Source organism: Leopardus geoffroyi, chromosome D3 (assembly GCF_018350155.1).
Source record: "Leopardus geoffroyi isolate Oge1 chromosome D3, O.geoffroyi_Oge1_pat1.0, whole genome shotgun sequence".
NCBI classification, from domain to species: Eukaryota; Metazoa; Chordata; class Mammalia; order Carnivora; family Felidae; genus Leopardus; species Leopardus geoffroyi.
Window position 1 is genome coordinate 18,380,113 of NC_059339.1, and position 24,794 is coordinate 18,404,906.

Below are 24,794 nucleotides of genomic sequence, written 5' to 3' on the forward strand. Positions count from 1 at the left end.
AAAAGTGCTTTTTGTTCTAAAAAGCAGCCCAGGGCTGCAAAGGGGTTAAGAGCGTCACGATTCACCGGTAATTCGGAAGTTAAGGTTGCCAGGATGCAGGGAGAGGTACCGGGGACTCTCATTCCAGAGGCCAGGGGCTGGGTTCTGAGAGGTGGTGTGGATGGGCTCCAATAAATATAAATAAATGTACACAGGGACACGGTGCCCCGCATGGGCCCGGGACCTGTTGTGTGAAACTCTAACAGACTCCGGGAGTGGGGAGCCTGGAGGGGAGGGCCGGGCACCCATTCCGGAGTTCAGCCCGGTCCGGTCCAAGAGAGGTGCGCCAGTCTCCCAGCTCTGCTCCTGGCCTCAAGGCCTGTCCTCTGGAGGCTGAGGTGGAGGCTTAATCCCAGAAGAATAAATTAAAGGGCCTCCCTGCCGGGGTGTTTCCATGGCGGTCCCACCCCAGAGGGGACTGCGGGTCGTTTTGGGAGCCCAGCGGGGATGCAGGCTGGAGAAATCTCGTTCTCAGGTGTCAGGAGGTCAGGGAGGCTGCAATGCCCGTCCGTTGTCCTCTGCCCTTCTGACTCGAGGTGGCCCCAAAGGCCTCCTGCGGAGGTGCGAGGGGGCCCGGGGTGCCGACGGAGACGTAAGAGGCCTTGCGTCCAGGAACCCCAAGCCCGGGGTTCCGGGTGCCGGGGCAGGTGAGGCGTCACCTCAAAGCAGGGCGATGGGCTTGTTCCCTGGGCTGCCCAGGTACTGGGAGGACGAGGTTGTGGCCGACGCGGCCACGCTGTCTGGGGTCGAGTACGCAGCATACAGGCCCGTCACCTGCAGGTCTGGGAAGGACTGGTCGCTGCCGCCGGAGACAGGGGTCAGGCCTGAGACCCCCAGCTCACAGCCGAGGGGGGAGTCTCCGAAGGCCCCCAGTGTGTCCAGGCTGAAGCCCCCATCCTTCATCTCCTCCCAGAGGTTCCCTTTCAAAGACAAAAGCGGTTGGGTGAGCTGGCTTCGTGTCAAACAGACCCGAGTTCAAATCCTGTGTTAAGGAAGGGGCAAAGACCATGTCTGGGGTTCAAAGTCGGGTACCGCAGGGGAGCATGGAGACACCAAGTTCGTTCTAGCCTCCCCTTCCCTTCCCACTGGGCATCCCTGGGAACGTCACTTCTGTCTCGGAGCCTCAGGCTCCTTGGAATGAAATGGAGACAATCGCCCGCCCCCCCCCCCCACTCCTCCTCCCCTCGGGGGCTTAAACAGGGGGCTGTGTGGGAAGCACTTACCCTCACTAAGGGGTCCCACTGTGGCAAGGTCAGGGGACAGAACAGCACAACACAGTTTACAACACAGTTTGACTACAGGATAATCTCGGGGGACAGGCAGGAGGCGGCAAGGTCCGGACACACCCAGTTCACAGCTGTACGTGACTCGCTCGCTTGCTAACTAACAAACTGCCCACCGGTCCGTTTCCCTCTCTAGACACCGAACTCCTTGAGGGCAGAGGAGTTCTCGGCCATTGGCTGGCACACGGTCGTGAACGGATGAGTCACAAGGCACCTCCCTCGTTCGTTCGGTCATCCGCTCAGCTCCTGTGTATCAGGGACGACCGTGTGGCAGGCAGTGGGGGCCAGAGTGTGACCCGGCATGAGGTTGGCACGTGCGAGTGGAAGCAGTTACTGAGGAAAAGTTGGGGGTTGGACGGACCTGGGTTCAAATCCCGGCTGGGCCACCGGCGAGCCAGGGGACCTCACTCCTCTGCCTCATTTTCCTCACTGGCAGGATGGGGACGTGAAATGGCAGTGGCCCCCCAGGGCCGATGCAGGGTGACATGGGGGTGATGGCTATGACGCGTTTGGCACGAGGCCTGGTATACAGTAAGCGCCCACTAAATGCTGGCTGTACTTCACCGTCATTCGGCGGTTGGGGAGTGCTTGTTGAAGGAATGAACGGAGGTGGAAATGCAGACAGACCTCCTCTCTCTTGCCCTCCCCCATCTTCCTGGCCCTCCGGCTCCCCAACCCCCCCCCCCACACACACACTCCTCCGGCCTCACCCTGCAGAGCGAAGTCCATGATGCTGGGGTCCAGGGCATCCACCTCAGGGTTCATGTCGGTGCTGATGTTGATGAAGTCCACGGGCGCCCTTCCCATGGCAGGGTGGGGGAGGGGGCTGGGGCTCAGTTCCGGCAGGGCGTGCAGCGGTGGGGTCTGGGCCGGGGCGGGAGAGTCTGGGGCGAGATGTGCCTGGGGCTGGACCTGGTGGTGCAGGGGGCCGGACTGCAGGGACAGGGTCATCAGTGGCTGGGGCGGAAGCTGGGAGACAGCCAGGCGTCCATGGGCCATGGCCACCGTGGTGGCATGAGTCAGCACGGGGCCCTCGGGGTCTCCCAGTTTGCCAGGGCGTCTGCAGCTCTCCGGTCGGTCCGAGATCAGCTTGTCCAGCTCCTCTGCAGGCAAGTGGGAGAGGTCACTCAGCAGCCACCCTGCAGTCCCCAGGCCCCAGTGGTACACCAGGCGCGTGACCGTTAGCCAACCTCTTGGACCCTCTGAACCTCAGTCTCTCCATCTAGGAGATGGCGTCATACGCTCTACACAGTGTTGTTGGGGGAATGTCATGAAATCACAGTGTAGGGTCTTTGAGGAATGAGAAGGGCCTCGGATAATAACGTGAGCTCCTCTCATTGGGACAGTGCGGTAACCCTAGGACCTCGCCTGGAGCTCCTAACGCCCTGCAGGGGGAGGTCAGGCGGAGGTTACAAATTCACGACATGGGGACAAAATCCCTGCTGCTCAAGAGACATTAAGAAGTGTTGCTGTGAGTTAAAGCTGGATCCTCCTTGACGGCCTTGGATACGAACAAGACCATGACTGTGGAATTACTTTTGGTTGCGGGCTCGTGTCTCCTGGACTGTAACACCAGTTCGAGACTGGACCGCTAGGGTCCTGGGATCGATTTAGGTTACACTCACTTTAGAGGACGCTTCCAACCTGGGTCTTACTCTAAACGTGTCAGGGCTGGCCTCAGGTCTCAAGCCAGACCCCAGGGCTCTCTGAGAGGTGGGCATCACGTGGTACTCATTCCACTGAGGGCCTCTGGACCCTGCTATGGTCCCCTTTTCCTCTCTTTATTGAATTATTCGTGTCTAAGTTATACTCCTGTCCTCCTTCATATGCAAACACCAGGCATGCCAATCCCCATGGAGTCAGGCCACATATTCCTAAGGCTGGGTGGGACCGGCCTTTCATTTCACATTCTTCCCTCCCCTTCACATCTCTTAATTAAAAAAAAAAAAAACAAAAAAAAAAATGCCATATTTTTTTCTCATAGCAAAGAGGTTCGCGAACAGGGTAGATTTGGAAAATACAGAAACGTGAAGAATATAAAAATTACCAGGGGTCTCTTCATTCACAGTAAAGAGTTTGGTATATTTCTTCTAGTCTGTGTGTGTGTGTGTGTCCACATAAGTACATATACGCACATATGAGTGGATATACACACGTATATAAATGTATATGTTCATGTAACATCACATATGCATTTTAAAATATGATGAGGCTGTGTGCTATTGCTTTATAACCTGTCTTTTTTTCACCTGTTGTGTTGGAAGTATTTCTTTCCATTCCAAAAATATTTTTCTCTCTAGTCCTTGAATGGTATGACATTGTGTCTATTTAACTAATCCCCTCTTGTAGGATGTCTAGATTGCTTTCAATTTTTTACCGTTAGAAATAATTTTGTGATGAATCACGTTGTGTGTAAGCCTTTTGTTGACATCTTTGATCTCCTCAGCACACGTGGCCAGAAGTGATCGGATCAAGGGGGTGCCTGGGTGGCTCAGTCAGTTAAGCGATGCTTGGTTTCAGCTCAGGTCACGCTCTCACGGTTTGTGAGTTCGAGCCCCGCATCGGGCTCCACGCTGAGCGTGAAGCCTACTTGGGATTCTCTCTCTCTCTCTCTCTCTGCCCCTCCCCCACTCGCTCTCCCCGTCTCTCTCTCTCAAAATAAATAAATAAACTTAAAAAAATAATAACTGCTGCAAACAATGAGGTACAGTTTGCAGGGTTTTGTTCTATTACTGTGTCCCGGAAAAGTTTCACTTAGGTTCCCATCAGTTAGACACAGAGGTGCCTGTTTCTCCACATCCTAGCCCACACTGGGTGTTACTACTTTCTTATTTTATCATTTTATGTTTTTTAATATGTAAAATAGTCTTTTTAACGTTTATTTCTGAGCGAGAGAGACAGACAGACACAGAGCGTGATGAGGGAGGGACAGAGAGAGAGGGAGACACAGAATCCGAAGCAGGCTCCAGGCTCTGAGCTGCCAGCCCAAGAGCCCGATCCGGGGCTTGAACCCGCGAACCACAAGATCATGCCCTGAGCCCAAGTCGGACGCTTAACCAACCGAGCCACCCAGGCGCCCCTATCATTTTATGGTTTTAAAACTCAGTGCCGATGTGGTAGGAGAAGTACGAAAGCGACGTCATCCCGTGGTTGTCTCGTCTGGTGTTTCTCTGGGAGAAACTAGGGGTTGCTGAGGGGAGACTGAACAGCTTTTCCCAGGCCTGTGACCAGGGCTCTGAGCTGAGCAGCCACAGGGGAGCGGGGGAGGGAGGGGAGGCATAGTTCACAGGCGGGAAGTTCACCAGAGGCCCGTGTGCCCCCCATCGGGGCCGAGACTTGGTGCGGGCCAGGCAGGATGCAGGCAGAGCCGGGCCGGGCGGTGCGTGTGGGCCTCACCGGGGTTGGCCATGCTCCGGTGGATGGCGGCAAGGTCCTTCCTCTTCCACTTGTACATCTCCTCCTCCATCTTGTCGATGCGGGCCAGGTTCAGGGCCCACAGGCAGCCCTTCCTCGAGGAGCCACTCATCTTGTTCTCCACCTTCTCAAAGCACTTGTTCAGGGACAGGTTGTGCCGCACCGAGTTCTTCCAGCCGTCGGGAGCCGTCTGTGGGGAGAGACGGACGCGCAGGAGACCCCGTCAGAGACCTCCCTATGAGCTCTTCCTCTCCAGGGGCCTCTCAAAGGCGGGCCTAGAGGGGCAGGGGCGGCAGGGGCGGGGTAAAACGACACTCCGACACCGCCCTTGAGTTGGGAAGACGAGAGAGAGCGGTAGGGACTGGGGCAAACTGGAGGGCCCGCGCCCTGTTAAAGGGGCAGGTGCGCTTTGGCTCCAGCCGACAGTTACTACTTGAGAACCGGCCCGGGGATGCCGAATTTTCCGTCCTTTCTCTCCCGCTCGGTGAGCGAGCGAGCCGATGCGAATACACAGATAACTGGCCGAGTGTATTCAATGCCAGACAGTTTTCAGCGCTCATACTTGATTGTGAGGTAAGCAGATACGACAGCGCACCTCATGGCCTCTTCCCCTCCCGCACACACTACCGTGCGCGGCATTTTCTGCGGAGGGCACGGTCCGAGTCGGGGACCTCACAGCTTGGTACCGACCCTCTGACCACCGGTGCCTGAGTTTGCTTGGATGCCAGCAAAACTAACGTTCCTAGCGGCCAACCACGTGCCAGGAGCTGCCAGGCCCTTCACACGCAGAGTCCTCGCCAACCTTGGCAGAGGGGTATTATCCTCCCCATCTTACGGATGAGAAAACCGAGGCTTGGCGAGGCAAAAGCTCTTGCCAAGCCTGTGTGCTGCATCAGTATGTTTTTGAAATTGTTCACTTTTTCAGAGGGAGGGGAAGAGAGCACGTGAGCCGGGAGAAGGAGGGAAGGGGGGAGGGAGAGGGAGAGAGAGAGAGAGAGAGAGACAGACAGACAGACCTAAGCAGGCTCCATGCTGAGCTCAGAGCCCGACGTGGGGCTTGATCCCATGACCCTGGGATCATGACCTGAGTTGAAATCAAGACACTCAAGTGACTGAGCCACCCAGGTGCCCCTGCATCCGTATGTTGAACCGAGTCGGTGCTGAGTAACTAGCTTAGCCCCTCTTCCCGCCGCCCCCCTCCCCTGCTGCCGCGGATGCCTGGTGAACTTGTTGCCTCGTTAGAGCCCAGCTCAGATGCCCCCTTTCCCTTCTGGATTTCTTTGCCCCTGACTGTGTGAACGGTGCCTGTGGACACAACTGGGGGCCTAAAAGGGCGACCCGGTGTGGCCCCGGGGCCAGGTCCTGGGTTCTGGCAGTACGAGGGGCCGGGGCGGCTCCAGCACCCCCAGGCCAGGCTGGGGCCCCTCACCTTGAAGTAGGGAAAATGCTCCTTCATGAAGGTGTAGATCTCGCTCACAGGCAGGCTGCCTGTCTTACTGTTCTTCAAGGCCATGGCAATCAGACAGCTGGAGGCACAGGGTGGAGAAGACGGGGTGACGGTGGCTTGGGCTGACGGCCCCAGGGCTCCTCGGCCAGGAAGCCTGCCCTGCTTGACCCCAGCGGTACCAGCCCCTACACGCTCCAATGGCGTTAGCTCTAGCACCTTTCCACGGCCCTATGTTTTCCCCACCTCCCGCCCTTCTCCTTGACCCTGAGCTCAGACACTGGTACCAATCTGAGGAAGTGCTTTTCCTCTCTTTATTCCTTCTCCATAATTCATGCCTATGGGCTTTTAGACTTTAACCAGGCTTGCTTACCCACCCCCCGCCCCAGCCGTATCCAAATCTCGTGAGGTACACAATCCTCTTGTTTCGATGGCTTTTTACGCCAGAGGAAACTGAGGCTCAGAGAGGCCAAGCCACTTCCCCAAGGCCACACAGTTTATGAGTGACAGAGTCGGGAGTGGGTGCTCAGCCCTGGGGACTGACTGGACACACGATGGGCCTTCCTCGAGCAGGTCCCACCTGGGGGTTCCCCACTCCCCCCCAAACTCCCCCTTGCAAGTCTGAGCCATCGCACCACATCTAGCTGTCTGGGATAGCCTCGCCCCTCTCCTCCCCGAGCCCCCCGTGGCCCCAGCCCGTCCTGGACCTCACCTGTATGAGTAGATGGGCTTGGGGTAGTGCTTGGGGTGCAGTTCCCGAGACGAATGCACAGCCATGCGGGGCTGGGGGTAGGGAGGCCGTGCTCCAAACGGGGAGCCGTACAGGCCCATAGGGGGGCGCTTCTCACGGGCGTGGCAGGGAAGGGTGGCAGAGAGAAAAGGTGAGAGAGAGCATAAGCCACTCACAGGACGCCCCCCAGCCCCAACCCCGGGCTCCCTTTTCAGGAGAATGCTGTTTAGCAAGATGTCAGGTCTATGGCCCCGGGAGATAATCCTGTCCCTGCCCCGCGCAGCGGTTTTAGGGGACTGAATGAAGGACTCCATGACACGCACACGGGGAATGTTATGCCCATGTTGCAGGGGAGTAAACTGAGGCTCAGAGAGCTCCCTGGCCAGCCCAAGGCAGGGGTGTGTGTCTCCGAGTCCAGGGGCCCCCGCCAGCCCCCGGTACCTGCTGGGTGCCTGGGGGCAGCGATAACTGCGTTTGGGAGGCGGGCGAGTACAGCTGTGGCTGGTCCTGCAGGCTGGAAGAGGGCTGGCCCCCCACAGGGATCTGGTTCATCTGCAGAGGCCGCAAGAGGGGGGACAGAGGTCAGGGTGAGGGGGGGGCACCCCAGCCCCGGAGGACCCCCCCGCGCCGCTCTAGCTCCCCGACCCACGCGGTGGCGCTTACGTTGGCTCCGTGATTGGCTACGGGGCCCAGGCCTAGCATGCCTGGGGGGATCATGCCAGCCGGGCCGTGGAGCAGTGGACCTGGGGTGGCTCCCACATGCAGGCTGGCTGCCCTGGCCAAGGCACCTGCAAAAGGGAAGCACAGAGATGCCGCTGGGCTGGAGGAGTGGGTCAGAGCAGCTCAGTCCCCGGGCGCCTCCAGAGAATGGAGCCGTCCCCCACCCAGGTGCACAGCAGGTGCTTGGCAAACCACTGCCCGGGAGCATGGGAGTGACCAGTGGGCTCCTACCAGCTGTGCGACCTTGGGCCAGCCTCAGTTTCCCCATCTGTACAGCAGCACTACCGAGATTACCTACGTATGAAGTTGTCAGGAGGTTGTGCTCATTACATTGCTCGGCACATAAGCTCTCGATAAATACGAGCGGATAATTAATGATGATGATGTCACGAACATCTTGGCTCTCGTCCATCGTGAAGCTAAAGCATCAACTCATTATGTTCATCTCTCTCCTCAAAAACGTGCCTCCATCCCCCAGTCCTCTAGGCTTAGCTCTAAATGCCTCTGTGCCTCGTCTCCCCTTTGCTGAGTCCTGCTCGTCCGCCAAGGGTTAGCTCAGATTAGCATGGCTAATCTATCACAGATGCTCACTGTACCATTCTGACTTGGGGCTACCTTCCAGGTGAAACAAAGTTGACCTGCAAGATGATCCTGCCCGGGGGGCCTCCTCTTCCAGGAAGCTCTCCTCTGAGTCCTGGCCGCCACCCCCTGGGCTCATCCCCTTGTGCCTGTGATCTGTCCGCCCTGCCCTCTCTCTGACCAGGCCCTCAGCTCCTCCCTGACAACTAGGACCACATCTTATATGACCCAGTGCTCCAAACCCCTGGCACGGAGACAGGGACACAGGAGGCGTGCGGCAACACGGTGGAGAGGGGAGGGTTCCCGCTCGTGTGCCACACAGCCCCCACTGTGCGTGCAAGGAGCTTTCGGCGTCACGTCTCCGCGTCGCCCCGCGAGGGCAGTGCGGCTGTCCTTTTGTCGCAGAGGAGGACACAGGTCAGAGGGGGAGGGTGCTTGCCCGAGGTCATACAGCTGGAAGTTCTCGATCGGGGCTTGGCCAACCACGGCCAGCCAGCCGAACCCAGCCTACAGCATGTTTTTGTAAACAGTTTTACTGGCCCGAGACTACATCCCTTCGTTTACATATTGTCTAGGGCTGGGTTTGCGCCACAGTGACAAAGTTGAGCATCTCAACGGAAACCGTATGGCCCACAGAGTCTAAAATATTTACTCCTTGACCCTTTACGTTAAAAGTTTGCTGACCCCTGCTATACATGTTTTGGCCAAGAACAGTTTGTTCAACGAAAGAAATAATCCTAGACACGAATTTCTCAACTGTCGGTCCTTTTAACGTACTGTGATGATGGTTTTCCTTGATTGTTGGTCTCCAGTGCTTTCTGGGTCTCTAAATATTTAGTCCACTTGCTATGACTGCGACTGGCTGCCATTTATTGAGCACCTACTGTGTGCCAGGACCTTCGGCACTTTGCACGTATGACCTCTTTGACGATCAGGGTTCAGGAGGCTTTTGTAAACGGCCAGGGAGCAAATATTTGAGGCTTTGCCAGCCATATAGCTTCTGTCTTCTGTTTTGTTTGTTTGTTTTTGTTTTTTACCATTCTTGAGAAATGTAAAACCATTCTGAACACGAAGGCAATAAAAAAAAAAAAAAAAAAAAGCAAACAGGCTGCAGGTTGCCGGCTGCATCTGGCCCGCGGGCCACAGTTTGCTAACTGCTTTAGACCTTCAAGACGTATCAGGGTCGGGGCAGGGCTGTCTTTGTTCTTCACCGACACCTTAGCTCACACAGGGCCTGGTGCACAGTGGTGAGCAAATGAATGAACCACATCCCTCTGAGGAAGGCATGATTAGTCGCATTTTACAGATGGAGAAACAGAGGCCCAGACACGGAGAGAGATCTGGCCACAGACATACGGCGGGTGGGTGGCAGTGCTGAGCGCCGCCCCTCCCCTGCACCACCCCCATGCCCCGCCCCCACCTCACCCCTGAGCCTACCTGGATGTGGGTGGGGTGCACTGGGGCCACCCAGGTCCACGCGGCCACTCGCCATCTGCTGCAGCCGCGGCACGTCCACAGCTGTGAGCCATGACAGCGACTGCAGGTCCCCGGGAAGGTCGTCCTCACCGGTGGTGGTGGCCAGGAGCCTGCAGGGAGGGGCAGGAGCTCGGGCGGGGCGGGGAGCTCAGGCCAGCTCTTGGGGGGCCCCCCCCACCTCTGGAGTCACCCCCTTAGTCCCTCACCTCCCCCAGCTTCCCTAATCTGCCCGTCCCCGGGGCTGGACATGGGGACCCAGGATCCTCCCGCTTTGGCAGCCAGGATCACACATCCTCAAATCATTCATTCCTTCATTTACCCACTTAACACATCTCACGTTAGCCCCTCCCCCCAGAATGATAAACGCTCATGTTTGTTGAGCACTTACTCTGTGCCCGGCACCATATCAAGCCCTTCGCAGGCAGAAACCCGTTTAAATCTCTGGGTCACCTCATGAGGTAGTATTATTATGATTCCCATTTTATGGGTGGGGAAACTGAGGCACAGGGCTCGGTGCTCAACAAGCACAGTCCTTTTCAATCGCGCTCGATCCCCACAGTAGCCCTGAGAGGTAGGATATGCCCACACCCCCCCCCTTTTACAGATGGGGAAACTGAGGCTCAGAGCCCCGAGTCACTGGCCCAAAGCCATGTGTAACGGGAAGCGGGGGGGGGGGGGGTCTGGAAACCAGGCAGCACAGCCTGAAGGCTGCGGAGCTCTTCACCGTGACCCCAGGAAGCCCCTGGAGCCTCCACTTGGGACGCAGGCCCACCACCCCTCAACAGATGTGCGAGCAAAACCATCAGTCTCTACGGGAAGGAAGAGGCTGCCCACTGAGGATGGCAGGCAGGTACCCCGATGTGGGGTAACCATGACCCCCAGCACCCCCGAAGTCATGCCTGCCACAAGATGCCCCACGGAGGCATCCCGTCCACGTCGTAACGTGGCTGCACACTGCCCAGGGGCTTTCTGGTTTGCAGCCCGGAGGCCCGCGGTCCAAATTCTAAGCTCCACGTTTCAAGCAGGAGTGTGTCGGGGCTTCATGGAAAGGGGGAGAGAGAAAAAACAACGCAGCCTCTGGCTTTGTCCTGCATGTGACAGGGGACCCGCGGTGGACCTTGGCTTCTGTCACCTGCGGGCCACCGCAGCTAGCGTCCCCTCTCCTCTGCCTTGGTATCTCAGCCTCTCTTCCCCCTCCTTCCCACCTCACCCGCTCTCTCTCTCTCTCTCTCTCTCTCCCCTTGTTTTAGGGCCACAATTAGCGTTGCCATGGCCACAACTGCTCGGTTGTCGCCGGGCCTCGGCCCTCAGCCCACCAAGCTGGCATCAGGTGACCACCCGGCTACCCCAGCGATTGGCTGCCTTGTAGGAAAACAGGGCCTGGAAACGATTTGAAAACCCGGCCGGCCCTGTCAGCGGCAGCAGTTGGCCTGGCTTCTGTCCCCCCCGGCGGCCCATTGTGCGACAAACGACTGTTGCCCCCGTGGCACGTGGCCCCCATTGTCCCGGGGTCTCCCTGCAATTGTTTTTGTAGCCCCTTCCCACCCCCGGCTGCCACTCCTTCAGCCTGCTCGTAACTCATCTGGCGAGTGACAGCCGCGGCCCAGGCCTGGGCGATGCCATCTGTCCCCTCGGGCCCGTGGAGACCAGGGGGTAAGGCCGAAGGGCAGGGCCCGCTGTTGGGGATGTCTGGCTGGTCCCCACCCACCCCTCTGCACCCCATGACTGGCCCACCTCCCAGAGGCTGGTGGTGTGAACCCTGCGCCTGCTCTGTTACCTGCTGTAGCTCCCTACTGCCCACGTGGCCCCGTCTGGCGCTGGGGCAGCAGGGAGGGATGGATAGAGGTGAGCCACTGCCGGCAGGTTTCTCAAGGTGGGGCCCTACCAGAGTCCCCGGGATGGTGGTGGGGGGCTTGCAAACGAATCGGCTTCTTGCGTGCCACCAGTGAGCAAAGTCTCTGGCAGCAGGTGACCCAGAGTGGTTAAGAGCCTGGGCTCTGGGTTCTAATCACCTGTGTGCCCAGGGCCACTGACTTAACCTCTCTGAGCCTCAGTTTCCATCTGTAAAATAGGGTTAACGACACTTCCCGTCTCATAGGGCGTCGTGAGGATTAAGTGTGTAAAGCCCTTGGAACGGTGTCTGACTTAGCTGTCATTATTAATACCAAGATTAATGTCAAAAGTCACATTAGCTAGGTTCCCAGAGGACTAGAAGTACATCGAAGCTTTGGACTCTGGTCTCGCGGACCTGCCTCTGTTGCTGTTTCCACTAGCGGCTCCCATTTATTGAGCACTGCCTGTATGCCAGACCCTGGGCTCCATGCTATCCCCATTTTACAGAGAGAGAAACTGAGACCCTCAGCAGTCACTTAACTGTCCTGAGCCTGTTTCCCCATAACGCGAGGATCCCGGAAGGGTCTCGATGTAGCTGAGCCCATAGAGGGGCCGAGTAAATGGGGCTATTCTGGTTGTAATTTATGTGGTTTTCTTCCCTGCCATTTGGGTGTCCACCCGGCTCCCCATTCCTTTGGCATCATCCCTACTGGGGCCACCCAGTGTCCGCTTTGCCCCCAGGACACCCAGACCCTGTCGCACCTCTGCGTCTTTGCATTATAGCCATTCCCCCCTGCCGGGAATGCCCCCTTTTGCTTTTCCTCCCCCCACCCAAACGGTGCCCATCCCTGGGGGGCTCACTCCAAACTGCCTTCTGACGGCCAAAGTCCCTCCAGACATCATCTGACCCCACCCCTCATTTTACCCATGGGGACACTGAGGTTGGGAGAGGAGAAGCCGTTTTCTCCCGATTCGGAGTCCTGAAAAAGACCAGGGCTAGGGCTCCCGGCTCCCAGGGGGCAGGGGGCGCTCATTCCAGCCCAGGAGTGTGGCTTCTCCTCCGGGAAGTCTTTGCCATCCGGACCCCAAGCTCGGGGACCCGTCTGCCTCCTGACGGCTCCCTACGCCTTGCCAGGGCCCGTGAGTGTGTACAGCCATCTCTCCACCCCTGCCCTGCCTGCTGGACCACCGAGGGCTGGCCCTGAGCCCTGTATCACCCGGTGTCCCTGCACACAGCGGTGCTACTTAAGTGCCTGCTTGGCTGGTCGAAGTAAGCTGACCCCAGGTCACCGACACAAAGAATGGTGTGACAATGGCCGCGGTGTCTGGAACTTTTGGTGCTCACTGAGCCATCCTCCGCCTCCCTGAGTCCTTGCAACCCCTCCAGGACAGGGACGGGGAGTAGGCGGCCCCACTTTACAGATGGAGAAGCTGAGGCCAGACCGGGACTCGAACCCAGGTCTGTCTGCGCCAGTCTGAGGCTGTTTTTGTGGCACAACGGGCCAAGAATTAGATGTGACCTGGGGGTGATGCACCCCGCCCCCACGATCCTGGGGCTTTCAAGTGGGGGCTGTGTACACAGCATTGCCCAGGAGTTGGTTGAAATACAGGGTTCAAGACCTAGCCCGGAGCCTAGAGTCCCCCCCCTCCTTGAGCTGTGGTGCCCAGGAGACTGTATTTTAGCACCTGTCAGAAAAGCTCTGGGGGAGGGACAGCCCCAAGGTGGTGAAACAGGGTCTTGGGCACAGTGTAAGCTTGGACTAGATGAATCCCTGTGACCTCTGGCCCCTGGGCCTCTGTTTTCTCCTCTGGAAAATGGGAGAATAACAGTCCATATCTCCCTGGGTTGTGTTGAGGATCACATTAGCCAGTGCATATTCAGCTTCCGACACAGGCCTGGTCCCCATTCTCCCTTCGTGGGGGGTTGCTGCTCATCCCCGGGGTCGGTGGCCAGGCCCTGCTCCCCCTGCTGGGTCTCTCTCTTGCCCAGGCCAAAATGTCTGTGTCAGTGTGCCTGGCACCGGCCCAGCTGGTCTCCTGCAGCGGATGTGGATGCCCAGAGGCTCTGTGCCGGGGATCCGCTGGCCCCGAAGCCTGGCTCGCTTTCTGCTGTCTCATCAGCCGGCATTGGGGCCCCTCTTCGCTGTGGATGACGGGAAAAGTGCGGTGCTCTAGGGCCTAAATGGGGAGTGTCTCGTCCCCACTGCCCAGCCTGGGTCCTCAACCATCTCTGTCCCCTTCTCCTCCACCCTTCTTCTGCTCCCTGCCCAGAGGCCCATCGGCCCAGCCCTCTCTCCGCGGTGGCTTAGTGAAGCGTCCCTATGACCTGTCCCTCATCGATGCGTAGAGTTCCATGCGAGGACCCGGGCTGAGTCCACTGCTGGGTGTAGGTGGCCCCCGGAGAACCTGATGCTGCAGCAGGGAACCTTGAACCCCCTGAGGGAGCAGCTGTACCCCAGAGCCCAGTATGGGGCCAGGCACACAGTATGTGCTAAGTCCTCACAGATTGGACAAATGAGCAAACAGACCCAGCTTTCCAGATGCCCCACTCCCTGCTGTCCAAAGGGCCGGGAGGGGATAAAAGGCCCAGCTTAACTTTATTTAATTTTATAAAAGCCTGTGGACACAGCTTGGGGTGGGTGAGTCCCCACTGTGTGCCCAAGCCGGACAGGCAGGTATTGTTATCATTACCACCTTCCCATTTACTAGATGGGGACACGGAGGCCAGGGAGAAACAGGCCTGTCTAGGGTCCCCCAGCAAGAGACTGGGCTAGTTACAGTCCCACTGTCCTTTCTCCCTGCCCTACAAGGAACGGTTGAAGAAATGGGCTCTGTGGATTCTAGAAAATTCTAGCACTGTGCTATCCAATAGGAAGCCGCACATGGCTATTTATTTATTTAAAAAAATTTGTTTTAACATTTATTTATTTTTGAGAGACAAGAGTGAGACAAAGTGAGAGTGGGGGAGGGGCGGAGACAGAGGGAGACACAAGACAGGAAGCGGGCTCCAGGCTCCGAGCTGTCAGCCCAGAGCCCAACGTGGGGCTCGAACCCACAGGCTGTGAGATCATGACCTGAGCCGAAGTCGGACGCTCAACCGACTGAGCCACCCAGGCACCCCACGCACGTGGCTATTTAAATTCAAATTCATTAAAATTAAAATTATGGACTCAGTTTCTTTATCGCACCAGCCACGTTTCAAGTGCTCAATGGCCACACATGGCCAGTGCCTGCCGTACTGGACAGCACAAAATTGGAACGTTTCTATCACCACAGAAAGTTCTACCAGGTGGTGGTGGTCTGGAACAGTCTGTTCGATCATTACGGAAAAATCTCTGGTGTGTCTATATTGCCTTAAAATTGGAAATTTGATTGAGGTTTGGAAATTTCAGGAGCTGATTGCATGGAATCTGGAGTTTTAGTATGTCCCATTATGAAAAACTCCCCACTTTACCTCCCACCAGCGAGGAAGGGACAGGGAACGGCTCTGTAAAAATGGGAGCCTTGTACTAAGGTGGCTCACAAAGTAGTAAGCTCCCCGTCCTGGGAGCATTCAAGCAGGAGTCAAGGGATGATGGGGGTCAGGCTCCTATTGGATGGATGAGCCCAAGCAGCCTCCAAGTTCCCTTTGATGCAAAGAAGCTATGACTCATGGGAACAGTCTGCAGGTAAAACACTCTGGTCACATTTCCACAGTTCTATCATCTGGGGCAAGCGAGTCTCCCTCTCCTGGCCTCAGTTTCCCCAGCCACAAAGCAACGGCGGCAGAGTAGAGGTTCCCTTAGAGTCCTACGTGCGCTTGCGCTCTAGGAAGGCAAACTAGACCGTGGTTAGGAGCAGGCATGAACCCCAACACGTGTGGACCAGGGCCTAAAGATGGTCACCTACTCTGGGGCTCAGTGTATAAACCGGGAATAATAATGGCATCTACTCTAAAGTGATGGTCAAGAATATGATGGGGCACCTGGGTGACTCAGCCGGTTAAGTGTCTGGCTTTGGCTCAGGTCACGATCTCGCGGTTTGTGGGTTCGAGCCCCGCGTCGGGCTCTGTGCTGACAGCTCGGAGCCTGGAGCCTGCTTGGGATTCTGTGTCTCCCTCTCTCTCTGCCCCTCCCTGCTCGTGCTCTGTCTTGATCTCTCAAAAATAAATAAACATTTAAAAAAAAAAAAAAAAAGAAGAAGAAGGAAAGAAAGACCTGCCTGGCACCCCAGAGTCCCCTTTTGAGTTCAGTAGCTCACCATCAGCTCTCCACCCCACACGGGGACACATCCGTCTTTTCCTTACTAACACACACACCTTGTGGGTGTCATCACCCCTGTTCACAGATGGGAGAGGTGAGGGCGAGCCAGGAGAATTTATCTCAGCAGCTTCTGGCCAATGGCCTCAGGTACCCACCCCAGCACCTTTCCCCGGGACCTCTATTTGCCCATCTGGAACACAATGGGGTTGAGCCCTTTGCATCTTGGTGGGGCTGCCCCTGGGACACACGCAGCCTGCCGGGCCACTCGGGGTGGGGGGACCGCAGAGGTGGGCGGCCCACCTCTGCCAGGAAGCGGGAGGATGCTGAAGGGGGCAGAGCCTGGTGAGGAGCAAGGTGGTACCCTGGGGAAACCGACCTCAGAATACTCGGTCGTCAGTGGAATAACCCGGCCAACATTTTCCAAGTGCCTACTACGTGCTTATCATTTTACCTGCCTCGTCTGTGTGCCCTGGTGAGTTTGCTCATCACAATTCCCGAGTCCTCTGCAATGACACATTCCGGGCCCCTCCCAGCTAGGGAACCCGAGTCAGGCCTGTCCCCCGTGACCCCCCATTGCTTTCTCTCGGGCATTTCCAGGTAGTGGTTCCAAGTGTCGGCTCTATGGTCAGCCAGGCCTGGGTTTGAATCCCACCCGGCCCCTTTATAGCTGTGAGACTGGTCTGCGGTAGTCTGCCTCTCTGGGCCTCAGTTGGCTCCTCCATATGGCTTAATGCCTGTACCCACCTCGCAGGGTGTTTGTTGTAAGGACTGATGCGGCCATGAGGGTGGGACGCCCAGTCCACCCACGTGCATGGCATGGTGGGGTTCGCGTGATTACGAACATCTTCTAAAGAGCGTGCAGCCAACACTCAGTAAACATAGGTATTTCCTCAACTCCTACTTGCCAGGCTGTGGGGCAAGCACAGAACCGCCCCTCTGCCCGAGGAGAGAACTTTCTAGTTGACTTAGGAACGCACAGAATGGAGGAGCGGTCCCATAGTGTGCCTACCTCCCCGCCAGCCCTCTCCGGTCTGTACCTCCCTTGGTGCTCGACAGCCTGTGGGATGAAGCCTCCTTAGCAAACCCATTTCGCAGATGGGATAGCTGAGGCTCAGAGAGGGGAAGCGATAGCCCTCGGCCTCACAGCGTGTACGCAAAGGAGCTGGGGGCTTGAACCACCACCCCGCAGCCTCTTTACTTGGTCTCTGTGCCAGTTTGGCTGAAATACATCAAGCTGTGGGCGGGAAGGTAAATCATCGTCATCATTTTTAGAAGGATCTGCTGGGTGCCTCCATAGTGACAGGGTCCCTGGTCAGGGGACCCTGTGGTGGCCCTGGGCAAAGCGACACACCACTGGAGTCCCTGGCTGCCATCCTAAGTGACCAGGGGACCAACCTGATGACAGGAATTAACAGTGTCCTTAATTAATCAGCCATGTTGCTGGAGGGACAGAAGATGAGCCCGGAGGGCAAGGCACTCAGGGGTGAGCCCAGGGACACCTGGATTCCAGTCCTGGCTCTACTCCTAATAGAGGGCCTTGTGCAGGTGACTCGGTGCCTTTGAGTCTCTGTTAGCTCATGTGCAGAACAGAGGTGTTCTTGGTTCAGGGTAAACCACAGGAAGGGTGTGGAACAGTGTGTGGCTCGAGGGCTAGACAACTATTTGTGGAATAGACGGATTGAACACCCAGCAGTCAGAGTGACCTTTGGGAAGGGACATCAGAACCTGGCACTGTCCTTAAAACCCATGAGGGGAGTAAGGCTCCAGCTCCCCACCATGATCTGGCCCTGGCTGCCTCCCACCCCTGCCCTCATGCCTTCCTCTCCTCCGCTCTAGCGAACCTGTCGAACTTTGAGTTCCTCAAGCATTTTAAGTTCTCTTTGCACCTGCTGTTCCCTCCGGCTGGAATGCTGTTCCATGCGCTCATTCATGGCTGGCTCTTTCTCATGCTTCTTGTCTTAGCCTAAATCGTCCCTCCTCTGAGAGATTCCCTCTGGCTACCCACACCCCTAGTGGTCCTTCCTGTGTGTGTCTGCAGAACATTTAGCATTTTTTAAGGAGGTATTCAATTTATACGTTTCCAGTCATTCCACTCTAGGAGGGCCAGGGCTGGGAGACCCTCTATTTTGTTCAGCCACTGGCACAGGGCCTGGCACCCTGTGGACATTTATTACACCCTTGCTGGAGTAGGAAAGAGTAGAAGGGTACCCCAGCCCAGCCCAGGTAGAAGGCATCTACTTGTGGCCGAAATCCCACTCCCAAGCCCTTTGTAGCTATGTGACCTTGGGCAAATCACTTTACCTGCCCTGTGCCTCAATTTTCCCATCTATAAAATGGAATCATCATTATCATAACCAACCCCCCCCCCCCCCGCAGAGGGCAGCTGTGAGGATAAGATCAGATAATGTGTACGATGGGGCCCAGCACCCAGCAGATGCTTAGACCCCGTTCCTTCTTTCTTCCCCATTGCGTTCTCTCCTCTTGCCTTTTGCATGGTCACTAGGAGGAGACCCCACAGCACGTATTGCCTTTGAGGAGTCAGATCACCATCCCAGCGGAGCAGAGGCGCATCCAGCCCTGGGATGTCACTTCCTCTCTGATTACAAGGAGGTTTTTACCTGCCTTCTGGAGATGTGGTTTAGTAGGAAGCTCTTAACATTACCACAAACTGTTCCTGTTTCCAATCCAACCCTTTACACAAAACAGATTAAGCATTTCACGGCGGCGGTATTTATTTAGCTAACACATCTTTTGTAACATCTTTTGTAACCGTTCACAGGAAAAAGAAAATCAAATGCAGTTGAGCAAGCTAGGGGATTCCCAACTGGGCCAAGAGTGAGCATAATAGGACATGATTTGATTAGGAGGCTGGAAAAGAGAATCTTTCCTTGCTAGAACTTGGCTGGAACTTGGCAGGGGTGGGGTGGGGGGCGTGTGTGTGTATGTCTTTGTGCGCGCGCACGTGTTTCTAGGGGTGAACCCAGGAAGGCTGGACCCCAGAAAGGCTACCTCTCTTTCCCTTGCCTGTTAGGTAGCTGGAGGAGTTGTTCTGGCCACCTCGAGGGAGGAAGGGTGTAAGGATGTTGGGAGCGTCACCGCCCCTGACAGATGGAGCCTCCAGCCTCCCCCCTGCAAGGAGGTTACAACTGATGGGTGGAGCCACACTGATATGGGAGTTAAACCATCCCCACACGCAGCTCAGCGGGGGGGCTTAAGAGGAAAGGCAGGTGGCCTCTGTCCACCCTGGTCCACACTGCGGGACTCTGTCGTCACTTAAGCACAAAGCCTCTCTACATTTCCATGGACGTACTGTTTCTCAGGTGATAGTTACCCATCCATCCATCTACCCGATGAATATTTATGATCGATCGTGTGCCCTGTGATCCACTGATGAAAACACCACTGTCCAAAGAAAGGAAGGGCTTTGCCCGTTTCTTAGAGGAGGAACTGAGAGTCTGGCATCAGAATCTGTAAGGAGAGCCACAGAGCCGCATGGCTGTGGGAGAAGGTAAACGTCCAAGGAGCCAGAAGTCTGCCTTCTTCCTCTGGGCCTCACTTTCCCGATCTGTAAAAGGAGGTTGTTGGACCTGACCTCTAGAATAAGTTCCAAACGTGGGGACGGGTAGTTGAAATCTGCTGCCCTGGGGGCGCCTGGGTGGCTGCCAGTTAAGCATCTGGCTCTTGATTTCAGCCCAGATCATGGTCTCATAGTCCGTGAGTTCGAGCCCCGCAGCAGGCCCACGCTGACAGTGCAGAACTTGCTTGGGATTCTCTCTCTTTCCCTCTCTCTCTCCCTGCCCGCACCTACATGCATTCTCTCTCTCTCTCTCAAAATAAATAAACTTCCACAACAACAAAACAACGCTGTTCTGCCCCTTCCTGAACGTATGCCTCTGGACAAGATGCTGGGCCTCAGTCTCCTTGTCTGTAAACTGGGATCATGCCAGCACCTATGCCACGGTTGTTACCATGAAGATAAAATGGGGTCGGTGCACTTGCTAAGGAGCTCCGCAGCTTTCTGGCACACAGTAGGTGCTTAGTAACTCGAATTATCCCGCAGAACCTCGAAGGGAGCACTTCCCTCCCAGCTTTGAACCAAAGGGAAACCGGCTAACCCATGTCGAACCCACGTGGGATGTGAGCTGTTGGTGCTGTCCACAGGGTCACGGCTGTCCCTGGCCCTGGCCCCCAGGCCCCAGCGTCTCAGGCGGGGAAGGCTGCTGCCATTTGCTGTCTAGGCCCAGCCACGGACTCTTCCCCGACAGCTCCTTGGGGACAGGACGGCCTCCAGCTGCTGTCCCCTGCCCCCGCTCCCTCCCTCTCTGCACACAGCCATTGAAAGTTAACGGCCAAGGCGGCCCTTGGGGATGGAGGGCTGCGTGGAGGGCTGCCTGGGGGCTGGAACCAGGCTGGACCAGCAGCCTGAGTGGTCCTTGGAGCCATTCCCTGGAGATGGGAGAGGGGGAATGAGAAGCCCATAAACTTCTCCAAGGCTATTATTCAGGGAGAAAAATGGGAGTGGTTGGAAGGGGCCAGGGAGTCTACTCCGCGATCATAAAACCTCCCCTCCCTGACAAAGCACTCTATCCCAGGCCTGGCCCAACACCTTTTCTAGACAGAAAGTGCCGGATACTCCCAATGCTCCATTCCACAGATGAAGAAACTGAGGCACAGAGACGGACAGTGACTTGTCTGGGGTCACACAGTGGCAAGGTGGTAAAGCAACTTATTGTGTTCCAGCACTTGAGGGGCACGGGGGGGGGGGGGCGGGAGGGTAGTGGTCGTGGCGCCCTCTGGGTGGGACAGCCTCAGGTTCGAGTGGTACTTTGGCCACGACTAGCTGTGTCATCATGTAAAGCCATTTAATCAGATTGAGCCTTGGTTTCCTTATCTGCCAGATGGGCATAGGACTGCCACATTCACAGGATGGCTGTGGCACAGGGAAGGCAGGTAGTAAAGGGTTAAGAAACCATCAGCTGCTATTATTATTATTATTATTATTATTATTATTATTGCTGTTGTCACCATTATTATTTTTCTGCCCTCAGGGACATGGTAGCTGTTTAACACAAGAAAGCCCCAAACCCATGCAAATATAAGGCAGGACACTCAGGCCACTCATCCTGTGCTGAGGCAAGACTGTTTCTCTTAGCTCCACTGCCTCGCCCCTGCCAGCTGGTCAGGGAACTGGGTAGGCATTGACACCCCCCCTCCACACACACACACACACACACACACACACACACACACACACTCCAGTAAGCTTACTGCCTGCTCTGCCCTATTTCTGGAGAGGGACAGCTTGCTCAGTACCCCAGACAGTTTGGGAGCTGGGCTGGCCAAGACCCCAAGGCTTGGAGCTGGTGGGAGCCCCGACTGGGGAGTACTGGAAATCTGGGTTCAGGGAACCCCCTCATCCACCCTGTTCCTCCAGGGCCCCCACACGAAGGCCCTCCAGAGACCCCAACTGTTGCAGAAACTTAACACTTGTTAATGGAACTAAGTAGTAAGAACCGGCAAATGCTGGTTCTGTGTCTCTTGCTCTATAAAATACACTCAGTCCTTTTAGCAGCGACTGCGCCCTAATCGTGCTCATGAGAAAGATTAGGAGACTCAAGCAAATCACGTGACATGTCCAAAGCTGGACTTTGAACTTGGCACGTCTGACTCCAGAGCAGCTGCTCTGAACACCTGATTCCTGGGGCACCTGGGTGGCTCAGTCGGTTAAGCGCCTGACTTCAGCTCAGGTCATGATCTCGCAGTTCATGAGTTCGAGCCCCGCATTGGGCTCTGTGCTGACAGCTCAGAGCCTGGAGCCTGCTTCGGATTCTGGGTCTCCCTCTTTCTCTCTGCTACTCCCCTGCTCGTGCTCTGTCTCTGTCTCTCTCTCTCAAAATTAAACAAACATTAAAAAAAAAGTTTAAACACCTGATTCCCTAACTCTGATGCTTTTATGGGGTGCTTTAGGCAACAGTAAGAATCAATGGTTCTGAGCTTTTCCAGCTGGTCCAGGGGAAGGACCTGTTTTCCCATGGGCTTCCGGCGGGGGGGACAGAGGGAGATTCACCCCGATACACTGAGTGCCTGCTGGGTGACAGACACTTCCATAGATATTACATTTAAAACCCGTAGCTTTTATTAGCCCTGCTACAGACACAGACAAATGAAGGTGTAGAAATGAAAACGCCCAGAATCATACAATTGGCAAGTGGCAGAGTCAGAAATTGTTTCTTCATCTTTATAATAACTCCATGCAGTGGGTACCATTTCTATCCCCATTTTATGGACGAGGAAACTGAGGCTCAGGAATCAACCAGGATTATAGAGGATTTCAGAGCCCAAGCTCCTAACACCCTTATGCTGCCCCCACTACACCTGCCGTTATTTAAACCCTTTCAGGGCTGGAAGGAAGCCCAGAGGTCCTTGGTGGTGGGTTCTTGGTTAAAGATTTCACTTAATGTCTCCAAGCCTCAGTTTCCTCATCTGTGCAATGGGGGCTCATCACAGCAACTTCCCAAGCTGGGCACACAGTAGGTGCTCTCAGATTGCCGCACGCCTAGCATACATGTGGAGTCCCAGATCTGCACACAGCAAGATCTCAGCAAACATCTCTTTGCATTCGTGTCTTCCTTCGGATCTCAGAAGGCAGCCTCCAGGCCCACAGCCCTTAGGAAGCAAACCTCGCTCTAATTGGGGGCTGTCGTCTGCCCCAGAAGGCATTGCTGGTGAGTTGTAGTGGCCCCAGGAGGCCAGACAGCCCCTGGGTAAACAGGTCTGATCCGAGGTGACAGCCTGCTCTTCCCAGGCCAGCCCCTGTCCCGTCCCCACTCCATAATGTGGGCTGTGCCCCCTCAACCCATGGACACGATGCCTGCCTTGACAGGTGGGGCACTGGGAACCAAGTCAGGCCTCCTGGCCTCAGGCAAGAGAGGCTGGGAGGGAACTCCAGCTCATTCCTTTTTTCTCCTCCTCCCTCCCTTGGCTGTGTGACCTTCTTGGCCCCTTCTCCCTTCTTGGCCTCAGTTTCCCCAACCGTAAAAGAAAGGGGCTTGACTAGTCGAACCCCGAGAGGCCGTTCTAGCTCTGAGGCTTGAAGAGAAAAAAACGGGCAAAGGACTCTGAGGAGCTCCCCCGACCCGCGTATATCTCGCTTCATCCTGTCTCAAGAAACCACTTATTTTGGCCTCAGCTCCATCAAATTTATTCTTCAAATACATTCAAGAGCGTCATTTAACTGATAAGGAAATGAGGTCCAGAGGTCCAGAGAGGTCAAGGGCCTTGCTGAAAGTCACACAGTCAGGCTAGGAATTCAGGAGTTCCCGCTCCCAACTTCTGCAGCATCCAAGGAGTGTGGCCGCCAATTCCTCCCCCACACCCCAAAGCTTTGGGGGGACATTTCCTGGAGCCAATCTTAGGACACTGTAAGGGAAGCAGTAACTGCCACTGTCATCTTAACATTCACCAGGATGCCCAGTCTGTCACCCAGGAGGGGACCTCTCTTGGAGGAGACAAAAGACTGGCCTTTGAGTGGTCCCCGTTGCCCCAGGCCACAAGCCCAGACACCCTCAGAGAGGCCAACTTTGAAATTGAGATCTTCTGGCTGTCTTGCAAAACCGCAAAATTTAAGGTAACAATAGTTCTTGCGCAGAAACCATAAGCAGCACATAAACGCATTAAACAATTAAAAAAGAAATGGTTTGTTTTTGCTGAAGCCCTCACCTGTACTCCTGTGGAGAGGGGTGATGACTTTGCCCTGAGTTTTGCAGAATTCCTGACATCATAGATGAGATGTCACTTTCTATCATCTCCTTGGGGAAAAGACAAGCAGAAAACAAAGCTCCCATCAGTGATGGTGTGGACCGGGCAGAACCCCAGTTTTCCCACAGTTCAGAAGGATGAAGCTCAACCAACCAGCAGAACACTTGAAAGAAAGAAAGAAAAAGAAAGAAAGAAAGAAAGAAAGAAAGAAAGAAAGAAAGAAGGTACTAGAAGATTTCTGGGCATCATAGGTCACTTTCCCAGGGCAGTTCTACAGAGTTTCAGAAGCAAATGAAGAGAATGGAATGAAATTCCAGGTTCTTTCGAATTAATGCGGGAAGGGCAGAGGAAGGCTCTAGAATCCAAATGTCAAGTCGTGGAAAATGTGGACTTGCAAAATAGGAATCAGAAAAACCTGAATCCCTTCCAAGCCTCTTTTCAACTGCAGCTCAGTTACTTTATTGTTCAGTTATTTATTTATTTATTTATTTATTTATTTATTTAAAACAAAAAAGGTAAATAAAAAAGGACAGCTTGACGTGTCATGTATGTTTCTCTGGGAGGGCCAAATTCCCACTTGCAAAGGGGAATAATCCCTGCAGGGCTCCCGCCCTGGAAATGCCTTCAGAAATGCCACATGCCCTGGCTGGAAAACCAGTCCAACCTCCCACCCCACCCCACCCCCCACCACATACACACACACACACAGTCTTTAAAAAAAAAAAAAAAAAAAAAAAAATCAAGAAACAAAAACACAAAATTTGCCGAAGTTTCTCAAACTTCAACCTTGAAACAAACACAGAAACCCACCCAAGAATCTCAGTTCCGCCCCAAAAGTCATTCAGGGATTCCCGGGAAGGAGAAAAGGGGAGAAGAGAGAGGTAGCCCCCACAGCCCCTGCGCCCGGGGCTCCACCCTGGAAATGCAATGCAAGGCAGCAAAGCCGACCCCGCAAGGCGGTACCTGGAGCCGATCCTCGTCTGGCCGCCGCTGCAGGCGCTCTTGGGGCGGGCGGGGGTTCCGGAGGGGGGCTCCCTCGCGCTCGCCCCTCGCGTTCAGCAATTTGGCCGCCGTCGCGGCTCGAACCGTTTTTAAATTTCCCTCTCTGGAGCTGTCCAGCTCAGAGCATGCGCAGTAGCCGTGCAGGGGGCTTTTTCCCCAAGGGTCAGTTACAGGGCAGGGTCAAGGGGACTGCAGCGAGTGTTTCCCAGCAGCCGCCAGCCTTGCACGCCCCGGGGCTCTAGGTGGGGTGGGGTGGGGCGCAGGGGTGGGGACAC

The 24,794-nt window shown here is 55.6% G+C and overlaps 1 protein-coding gene across 1 annotated transcript; it reads right to left on the minus strand.

Moving 5' to 3' along the window:
- Positions 1–131: 131 nt before the first annotated feature.
- Positions 132–23,564, minus strand: FOXN4 (forkhead box N4). The gene is made up of 9 exons (XM_045457966.1): positions 23,479–23,564; positions 9,647–9,795; positions 7,574–7,698; positions 7,352–7,462; positions 6,893–7,020; positions 6,166–6,262; positions 4,719–4,926; positions 2,033–2,425; positions 132–959 (listed from the first exon to the last, which is right to left on the minus strand). Exons 1-9 carry the CDS (start codon positions 23,562–23,564, stop codon positions 700–702), a joined length of 1,557 nt encoding a protein of 518 aa, XP_045313922.1. The 3' UTR covers positions 132–699.
- Positions 23,565–24,794: the final 1,230 nt, after the last annotated feature.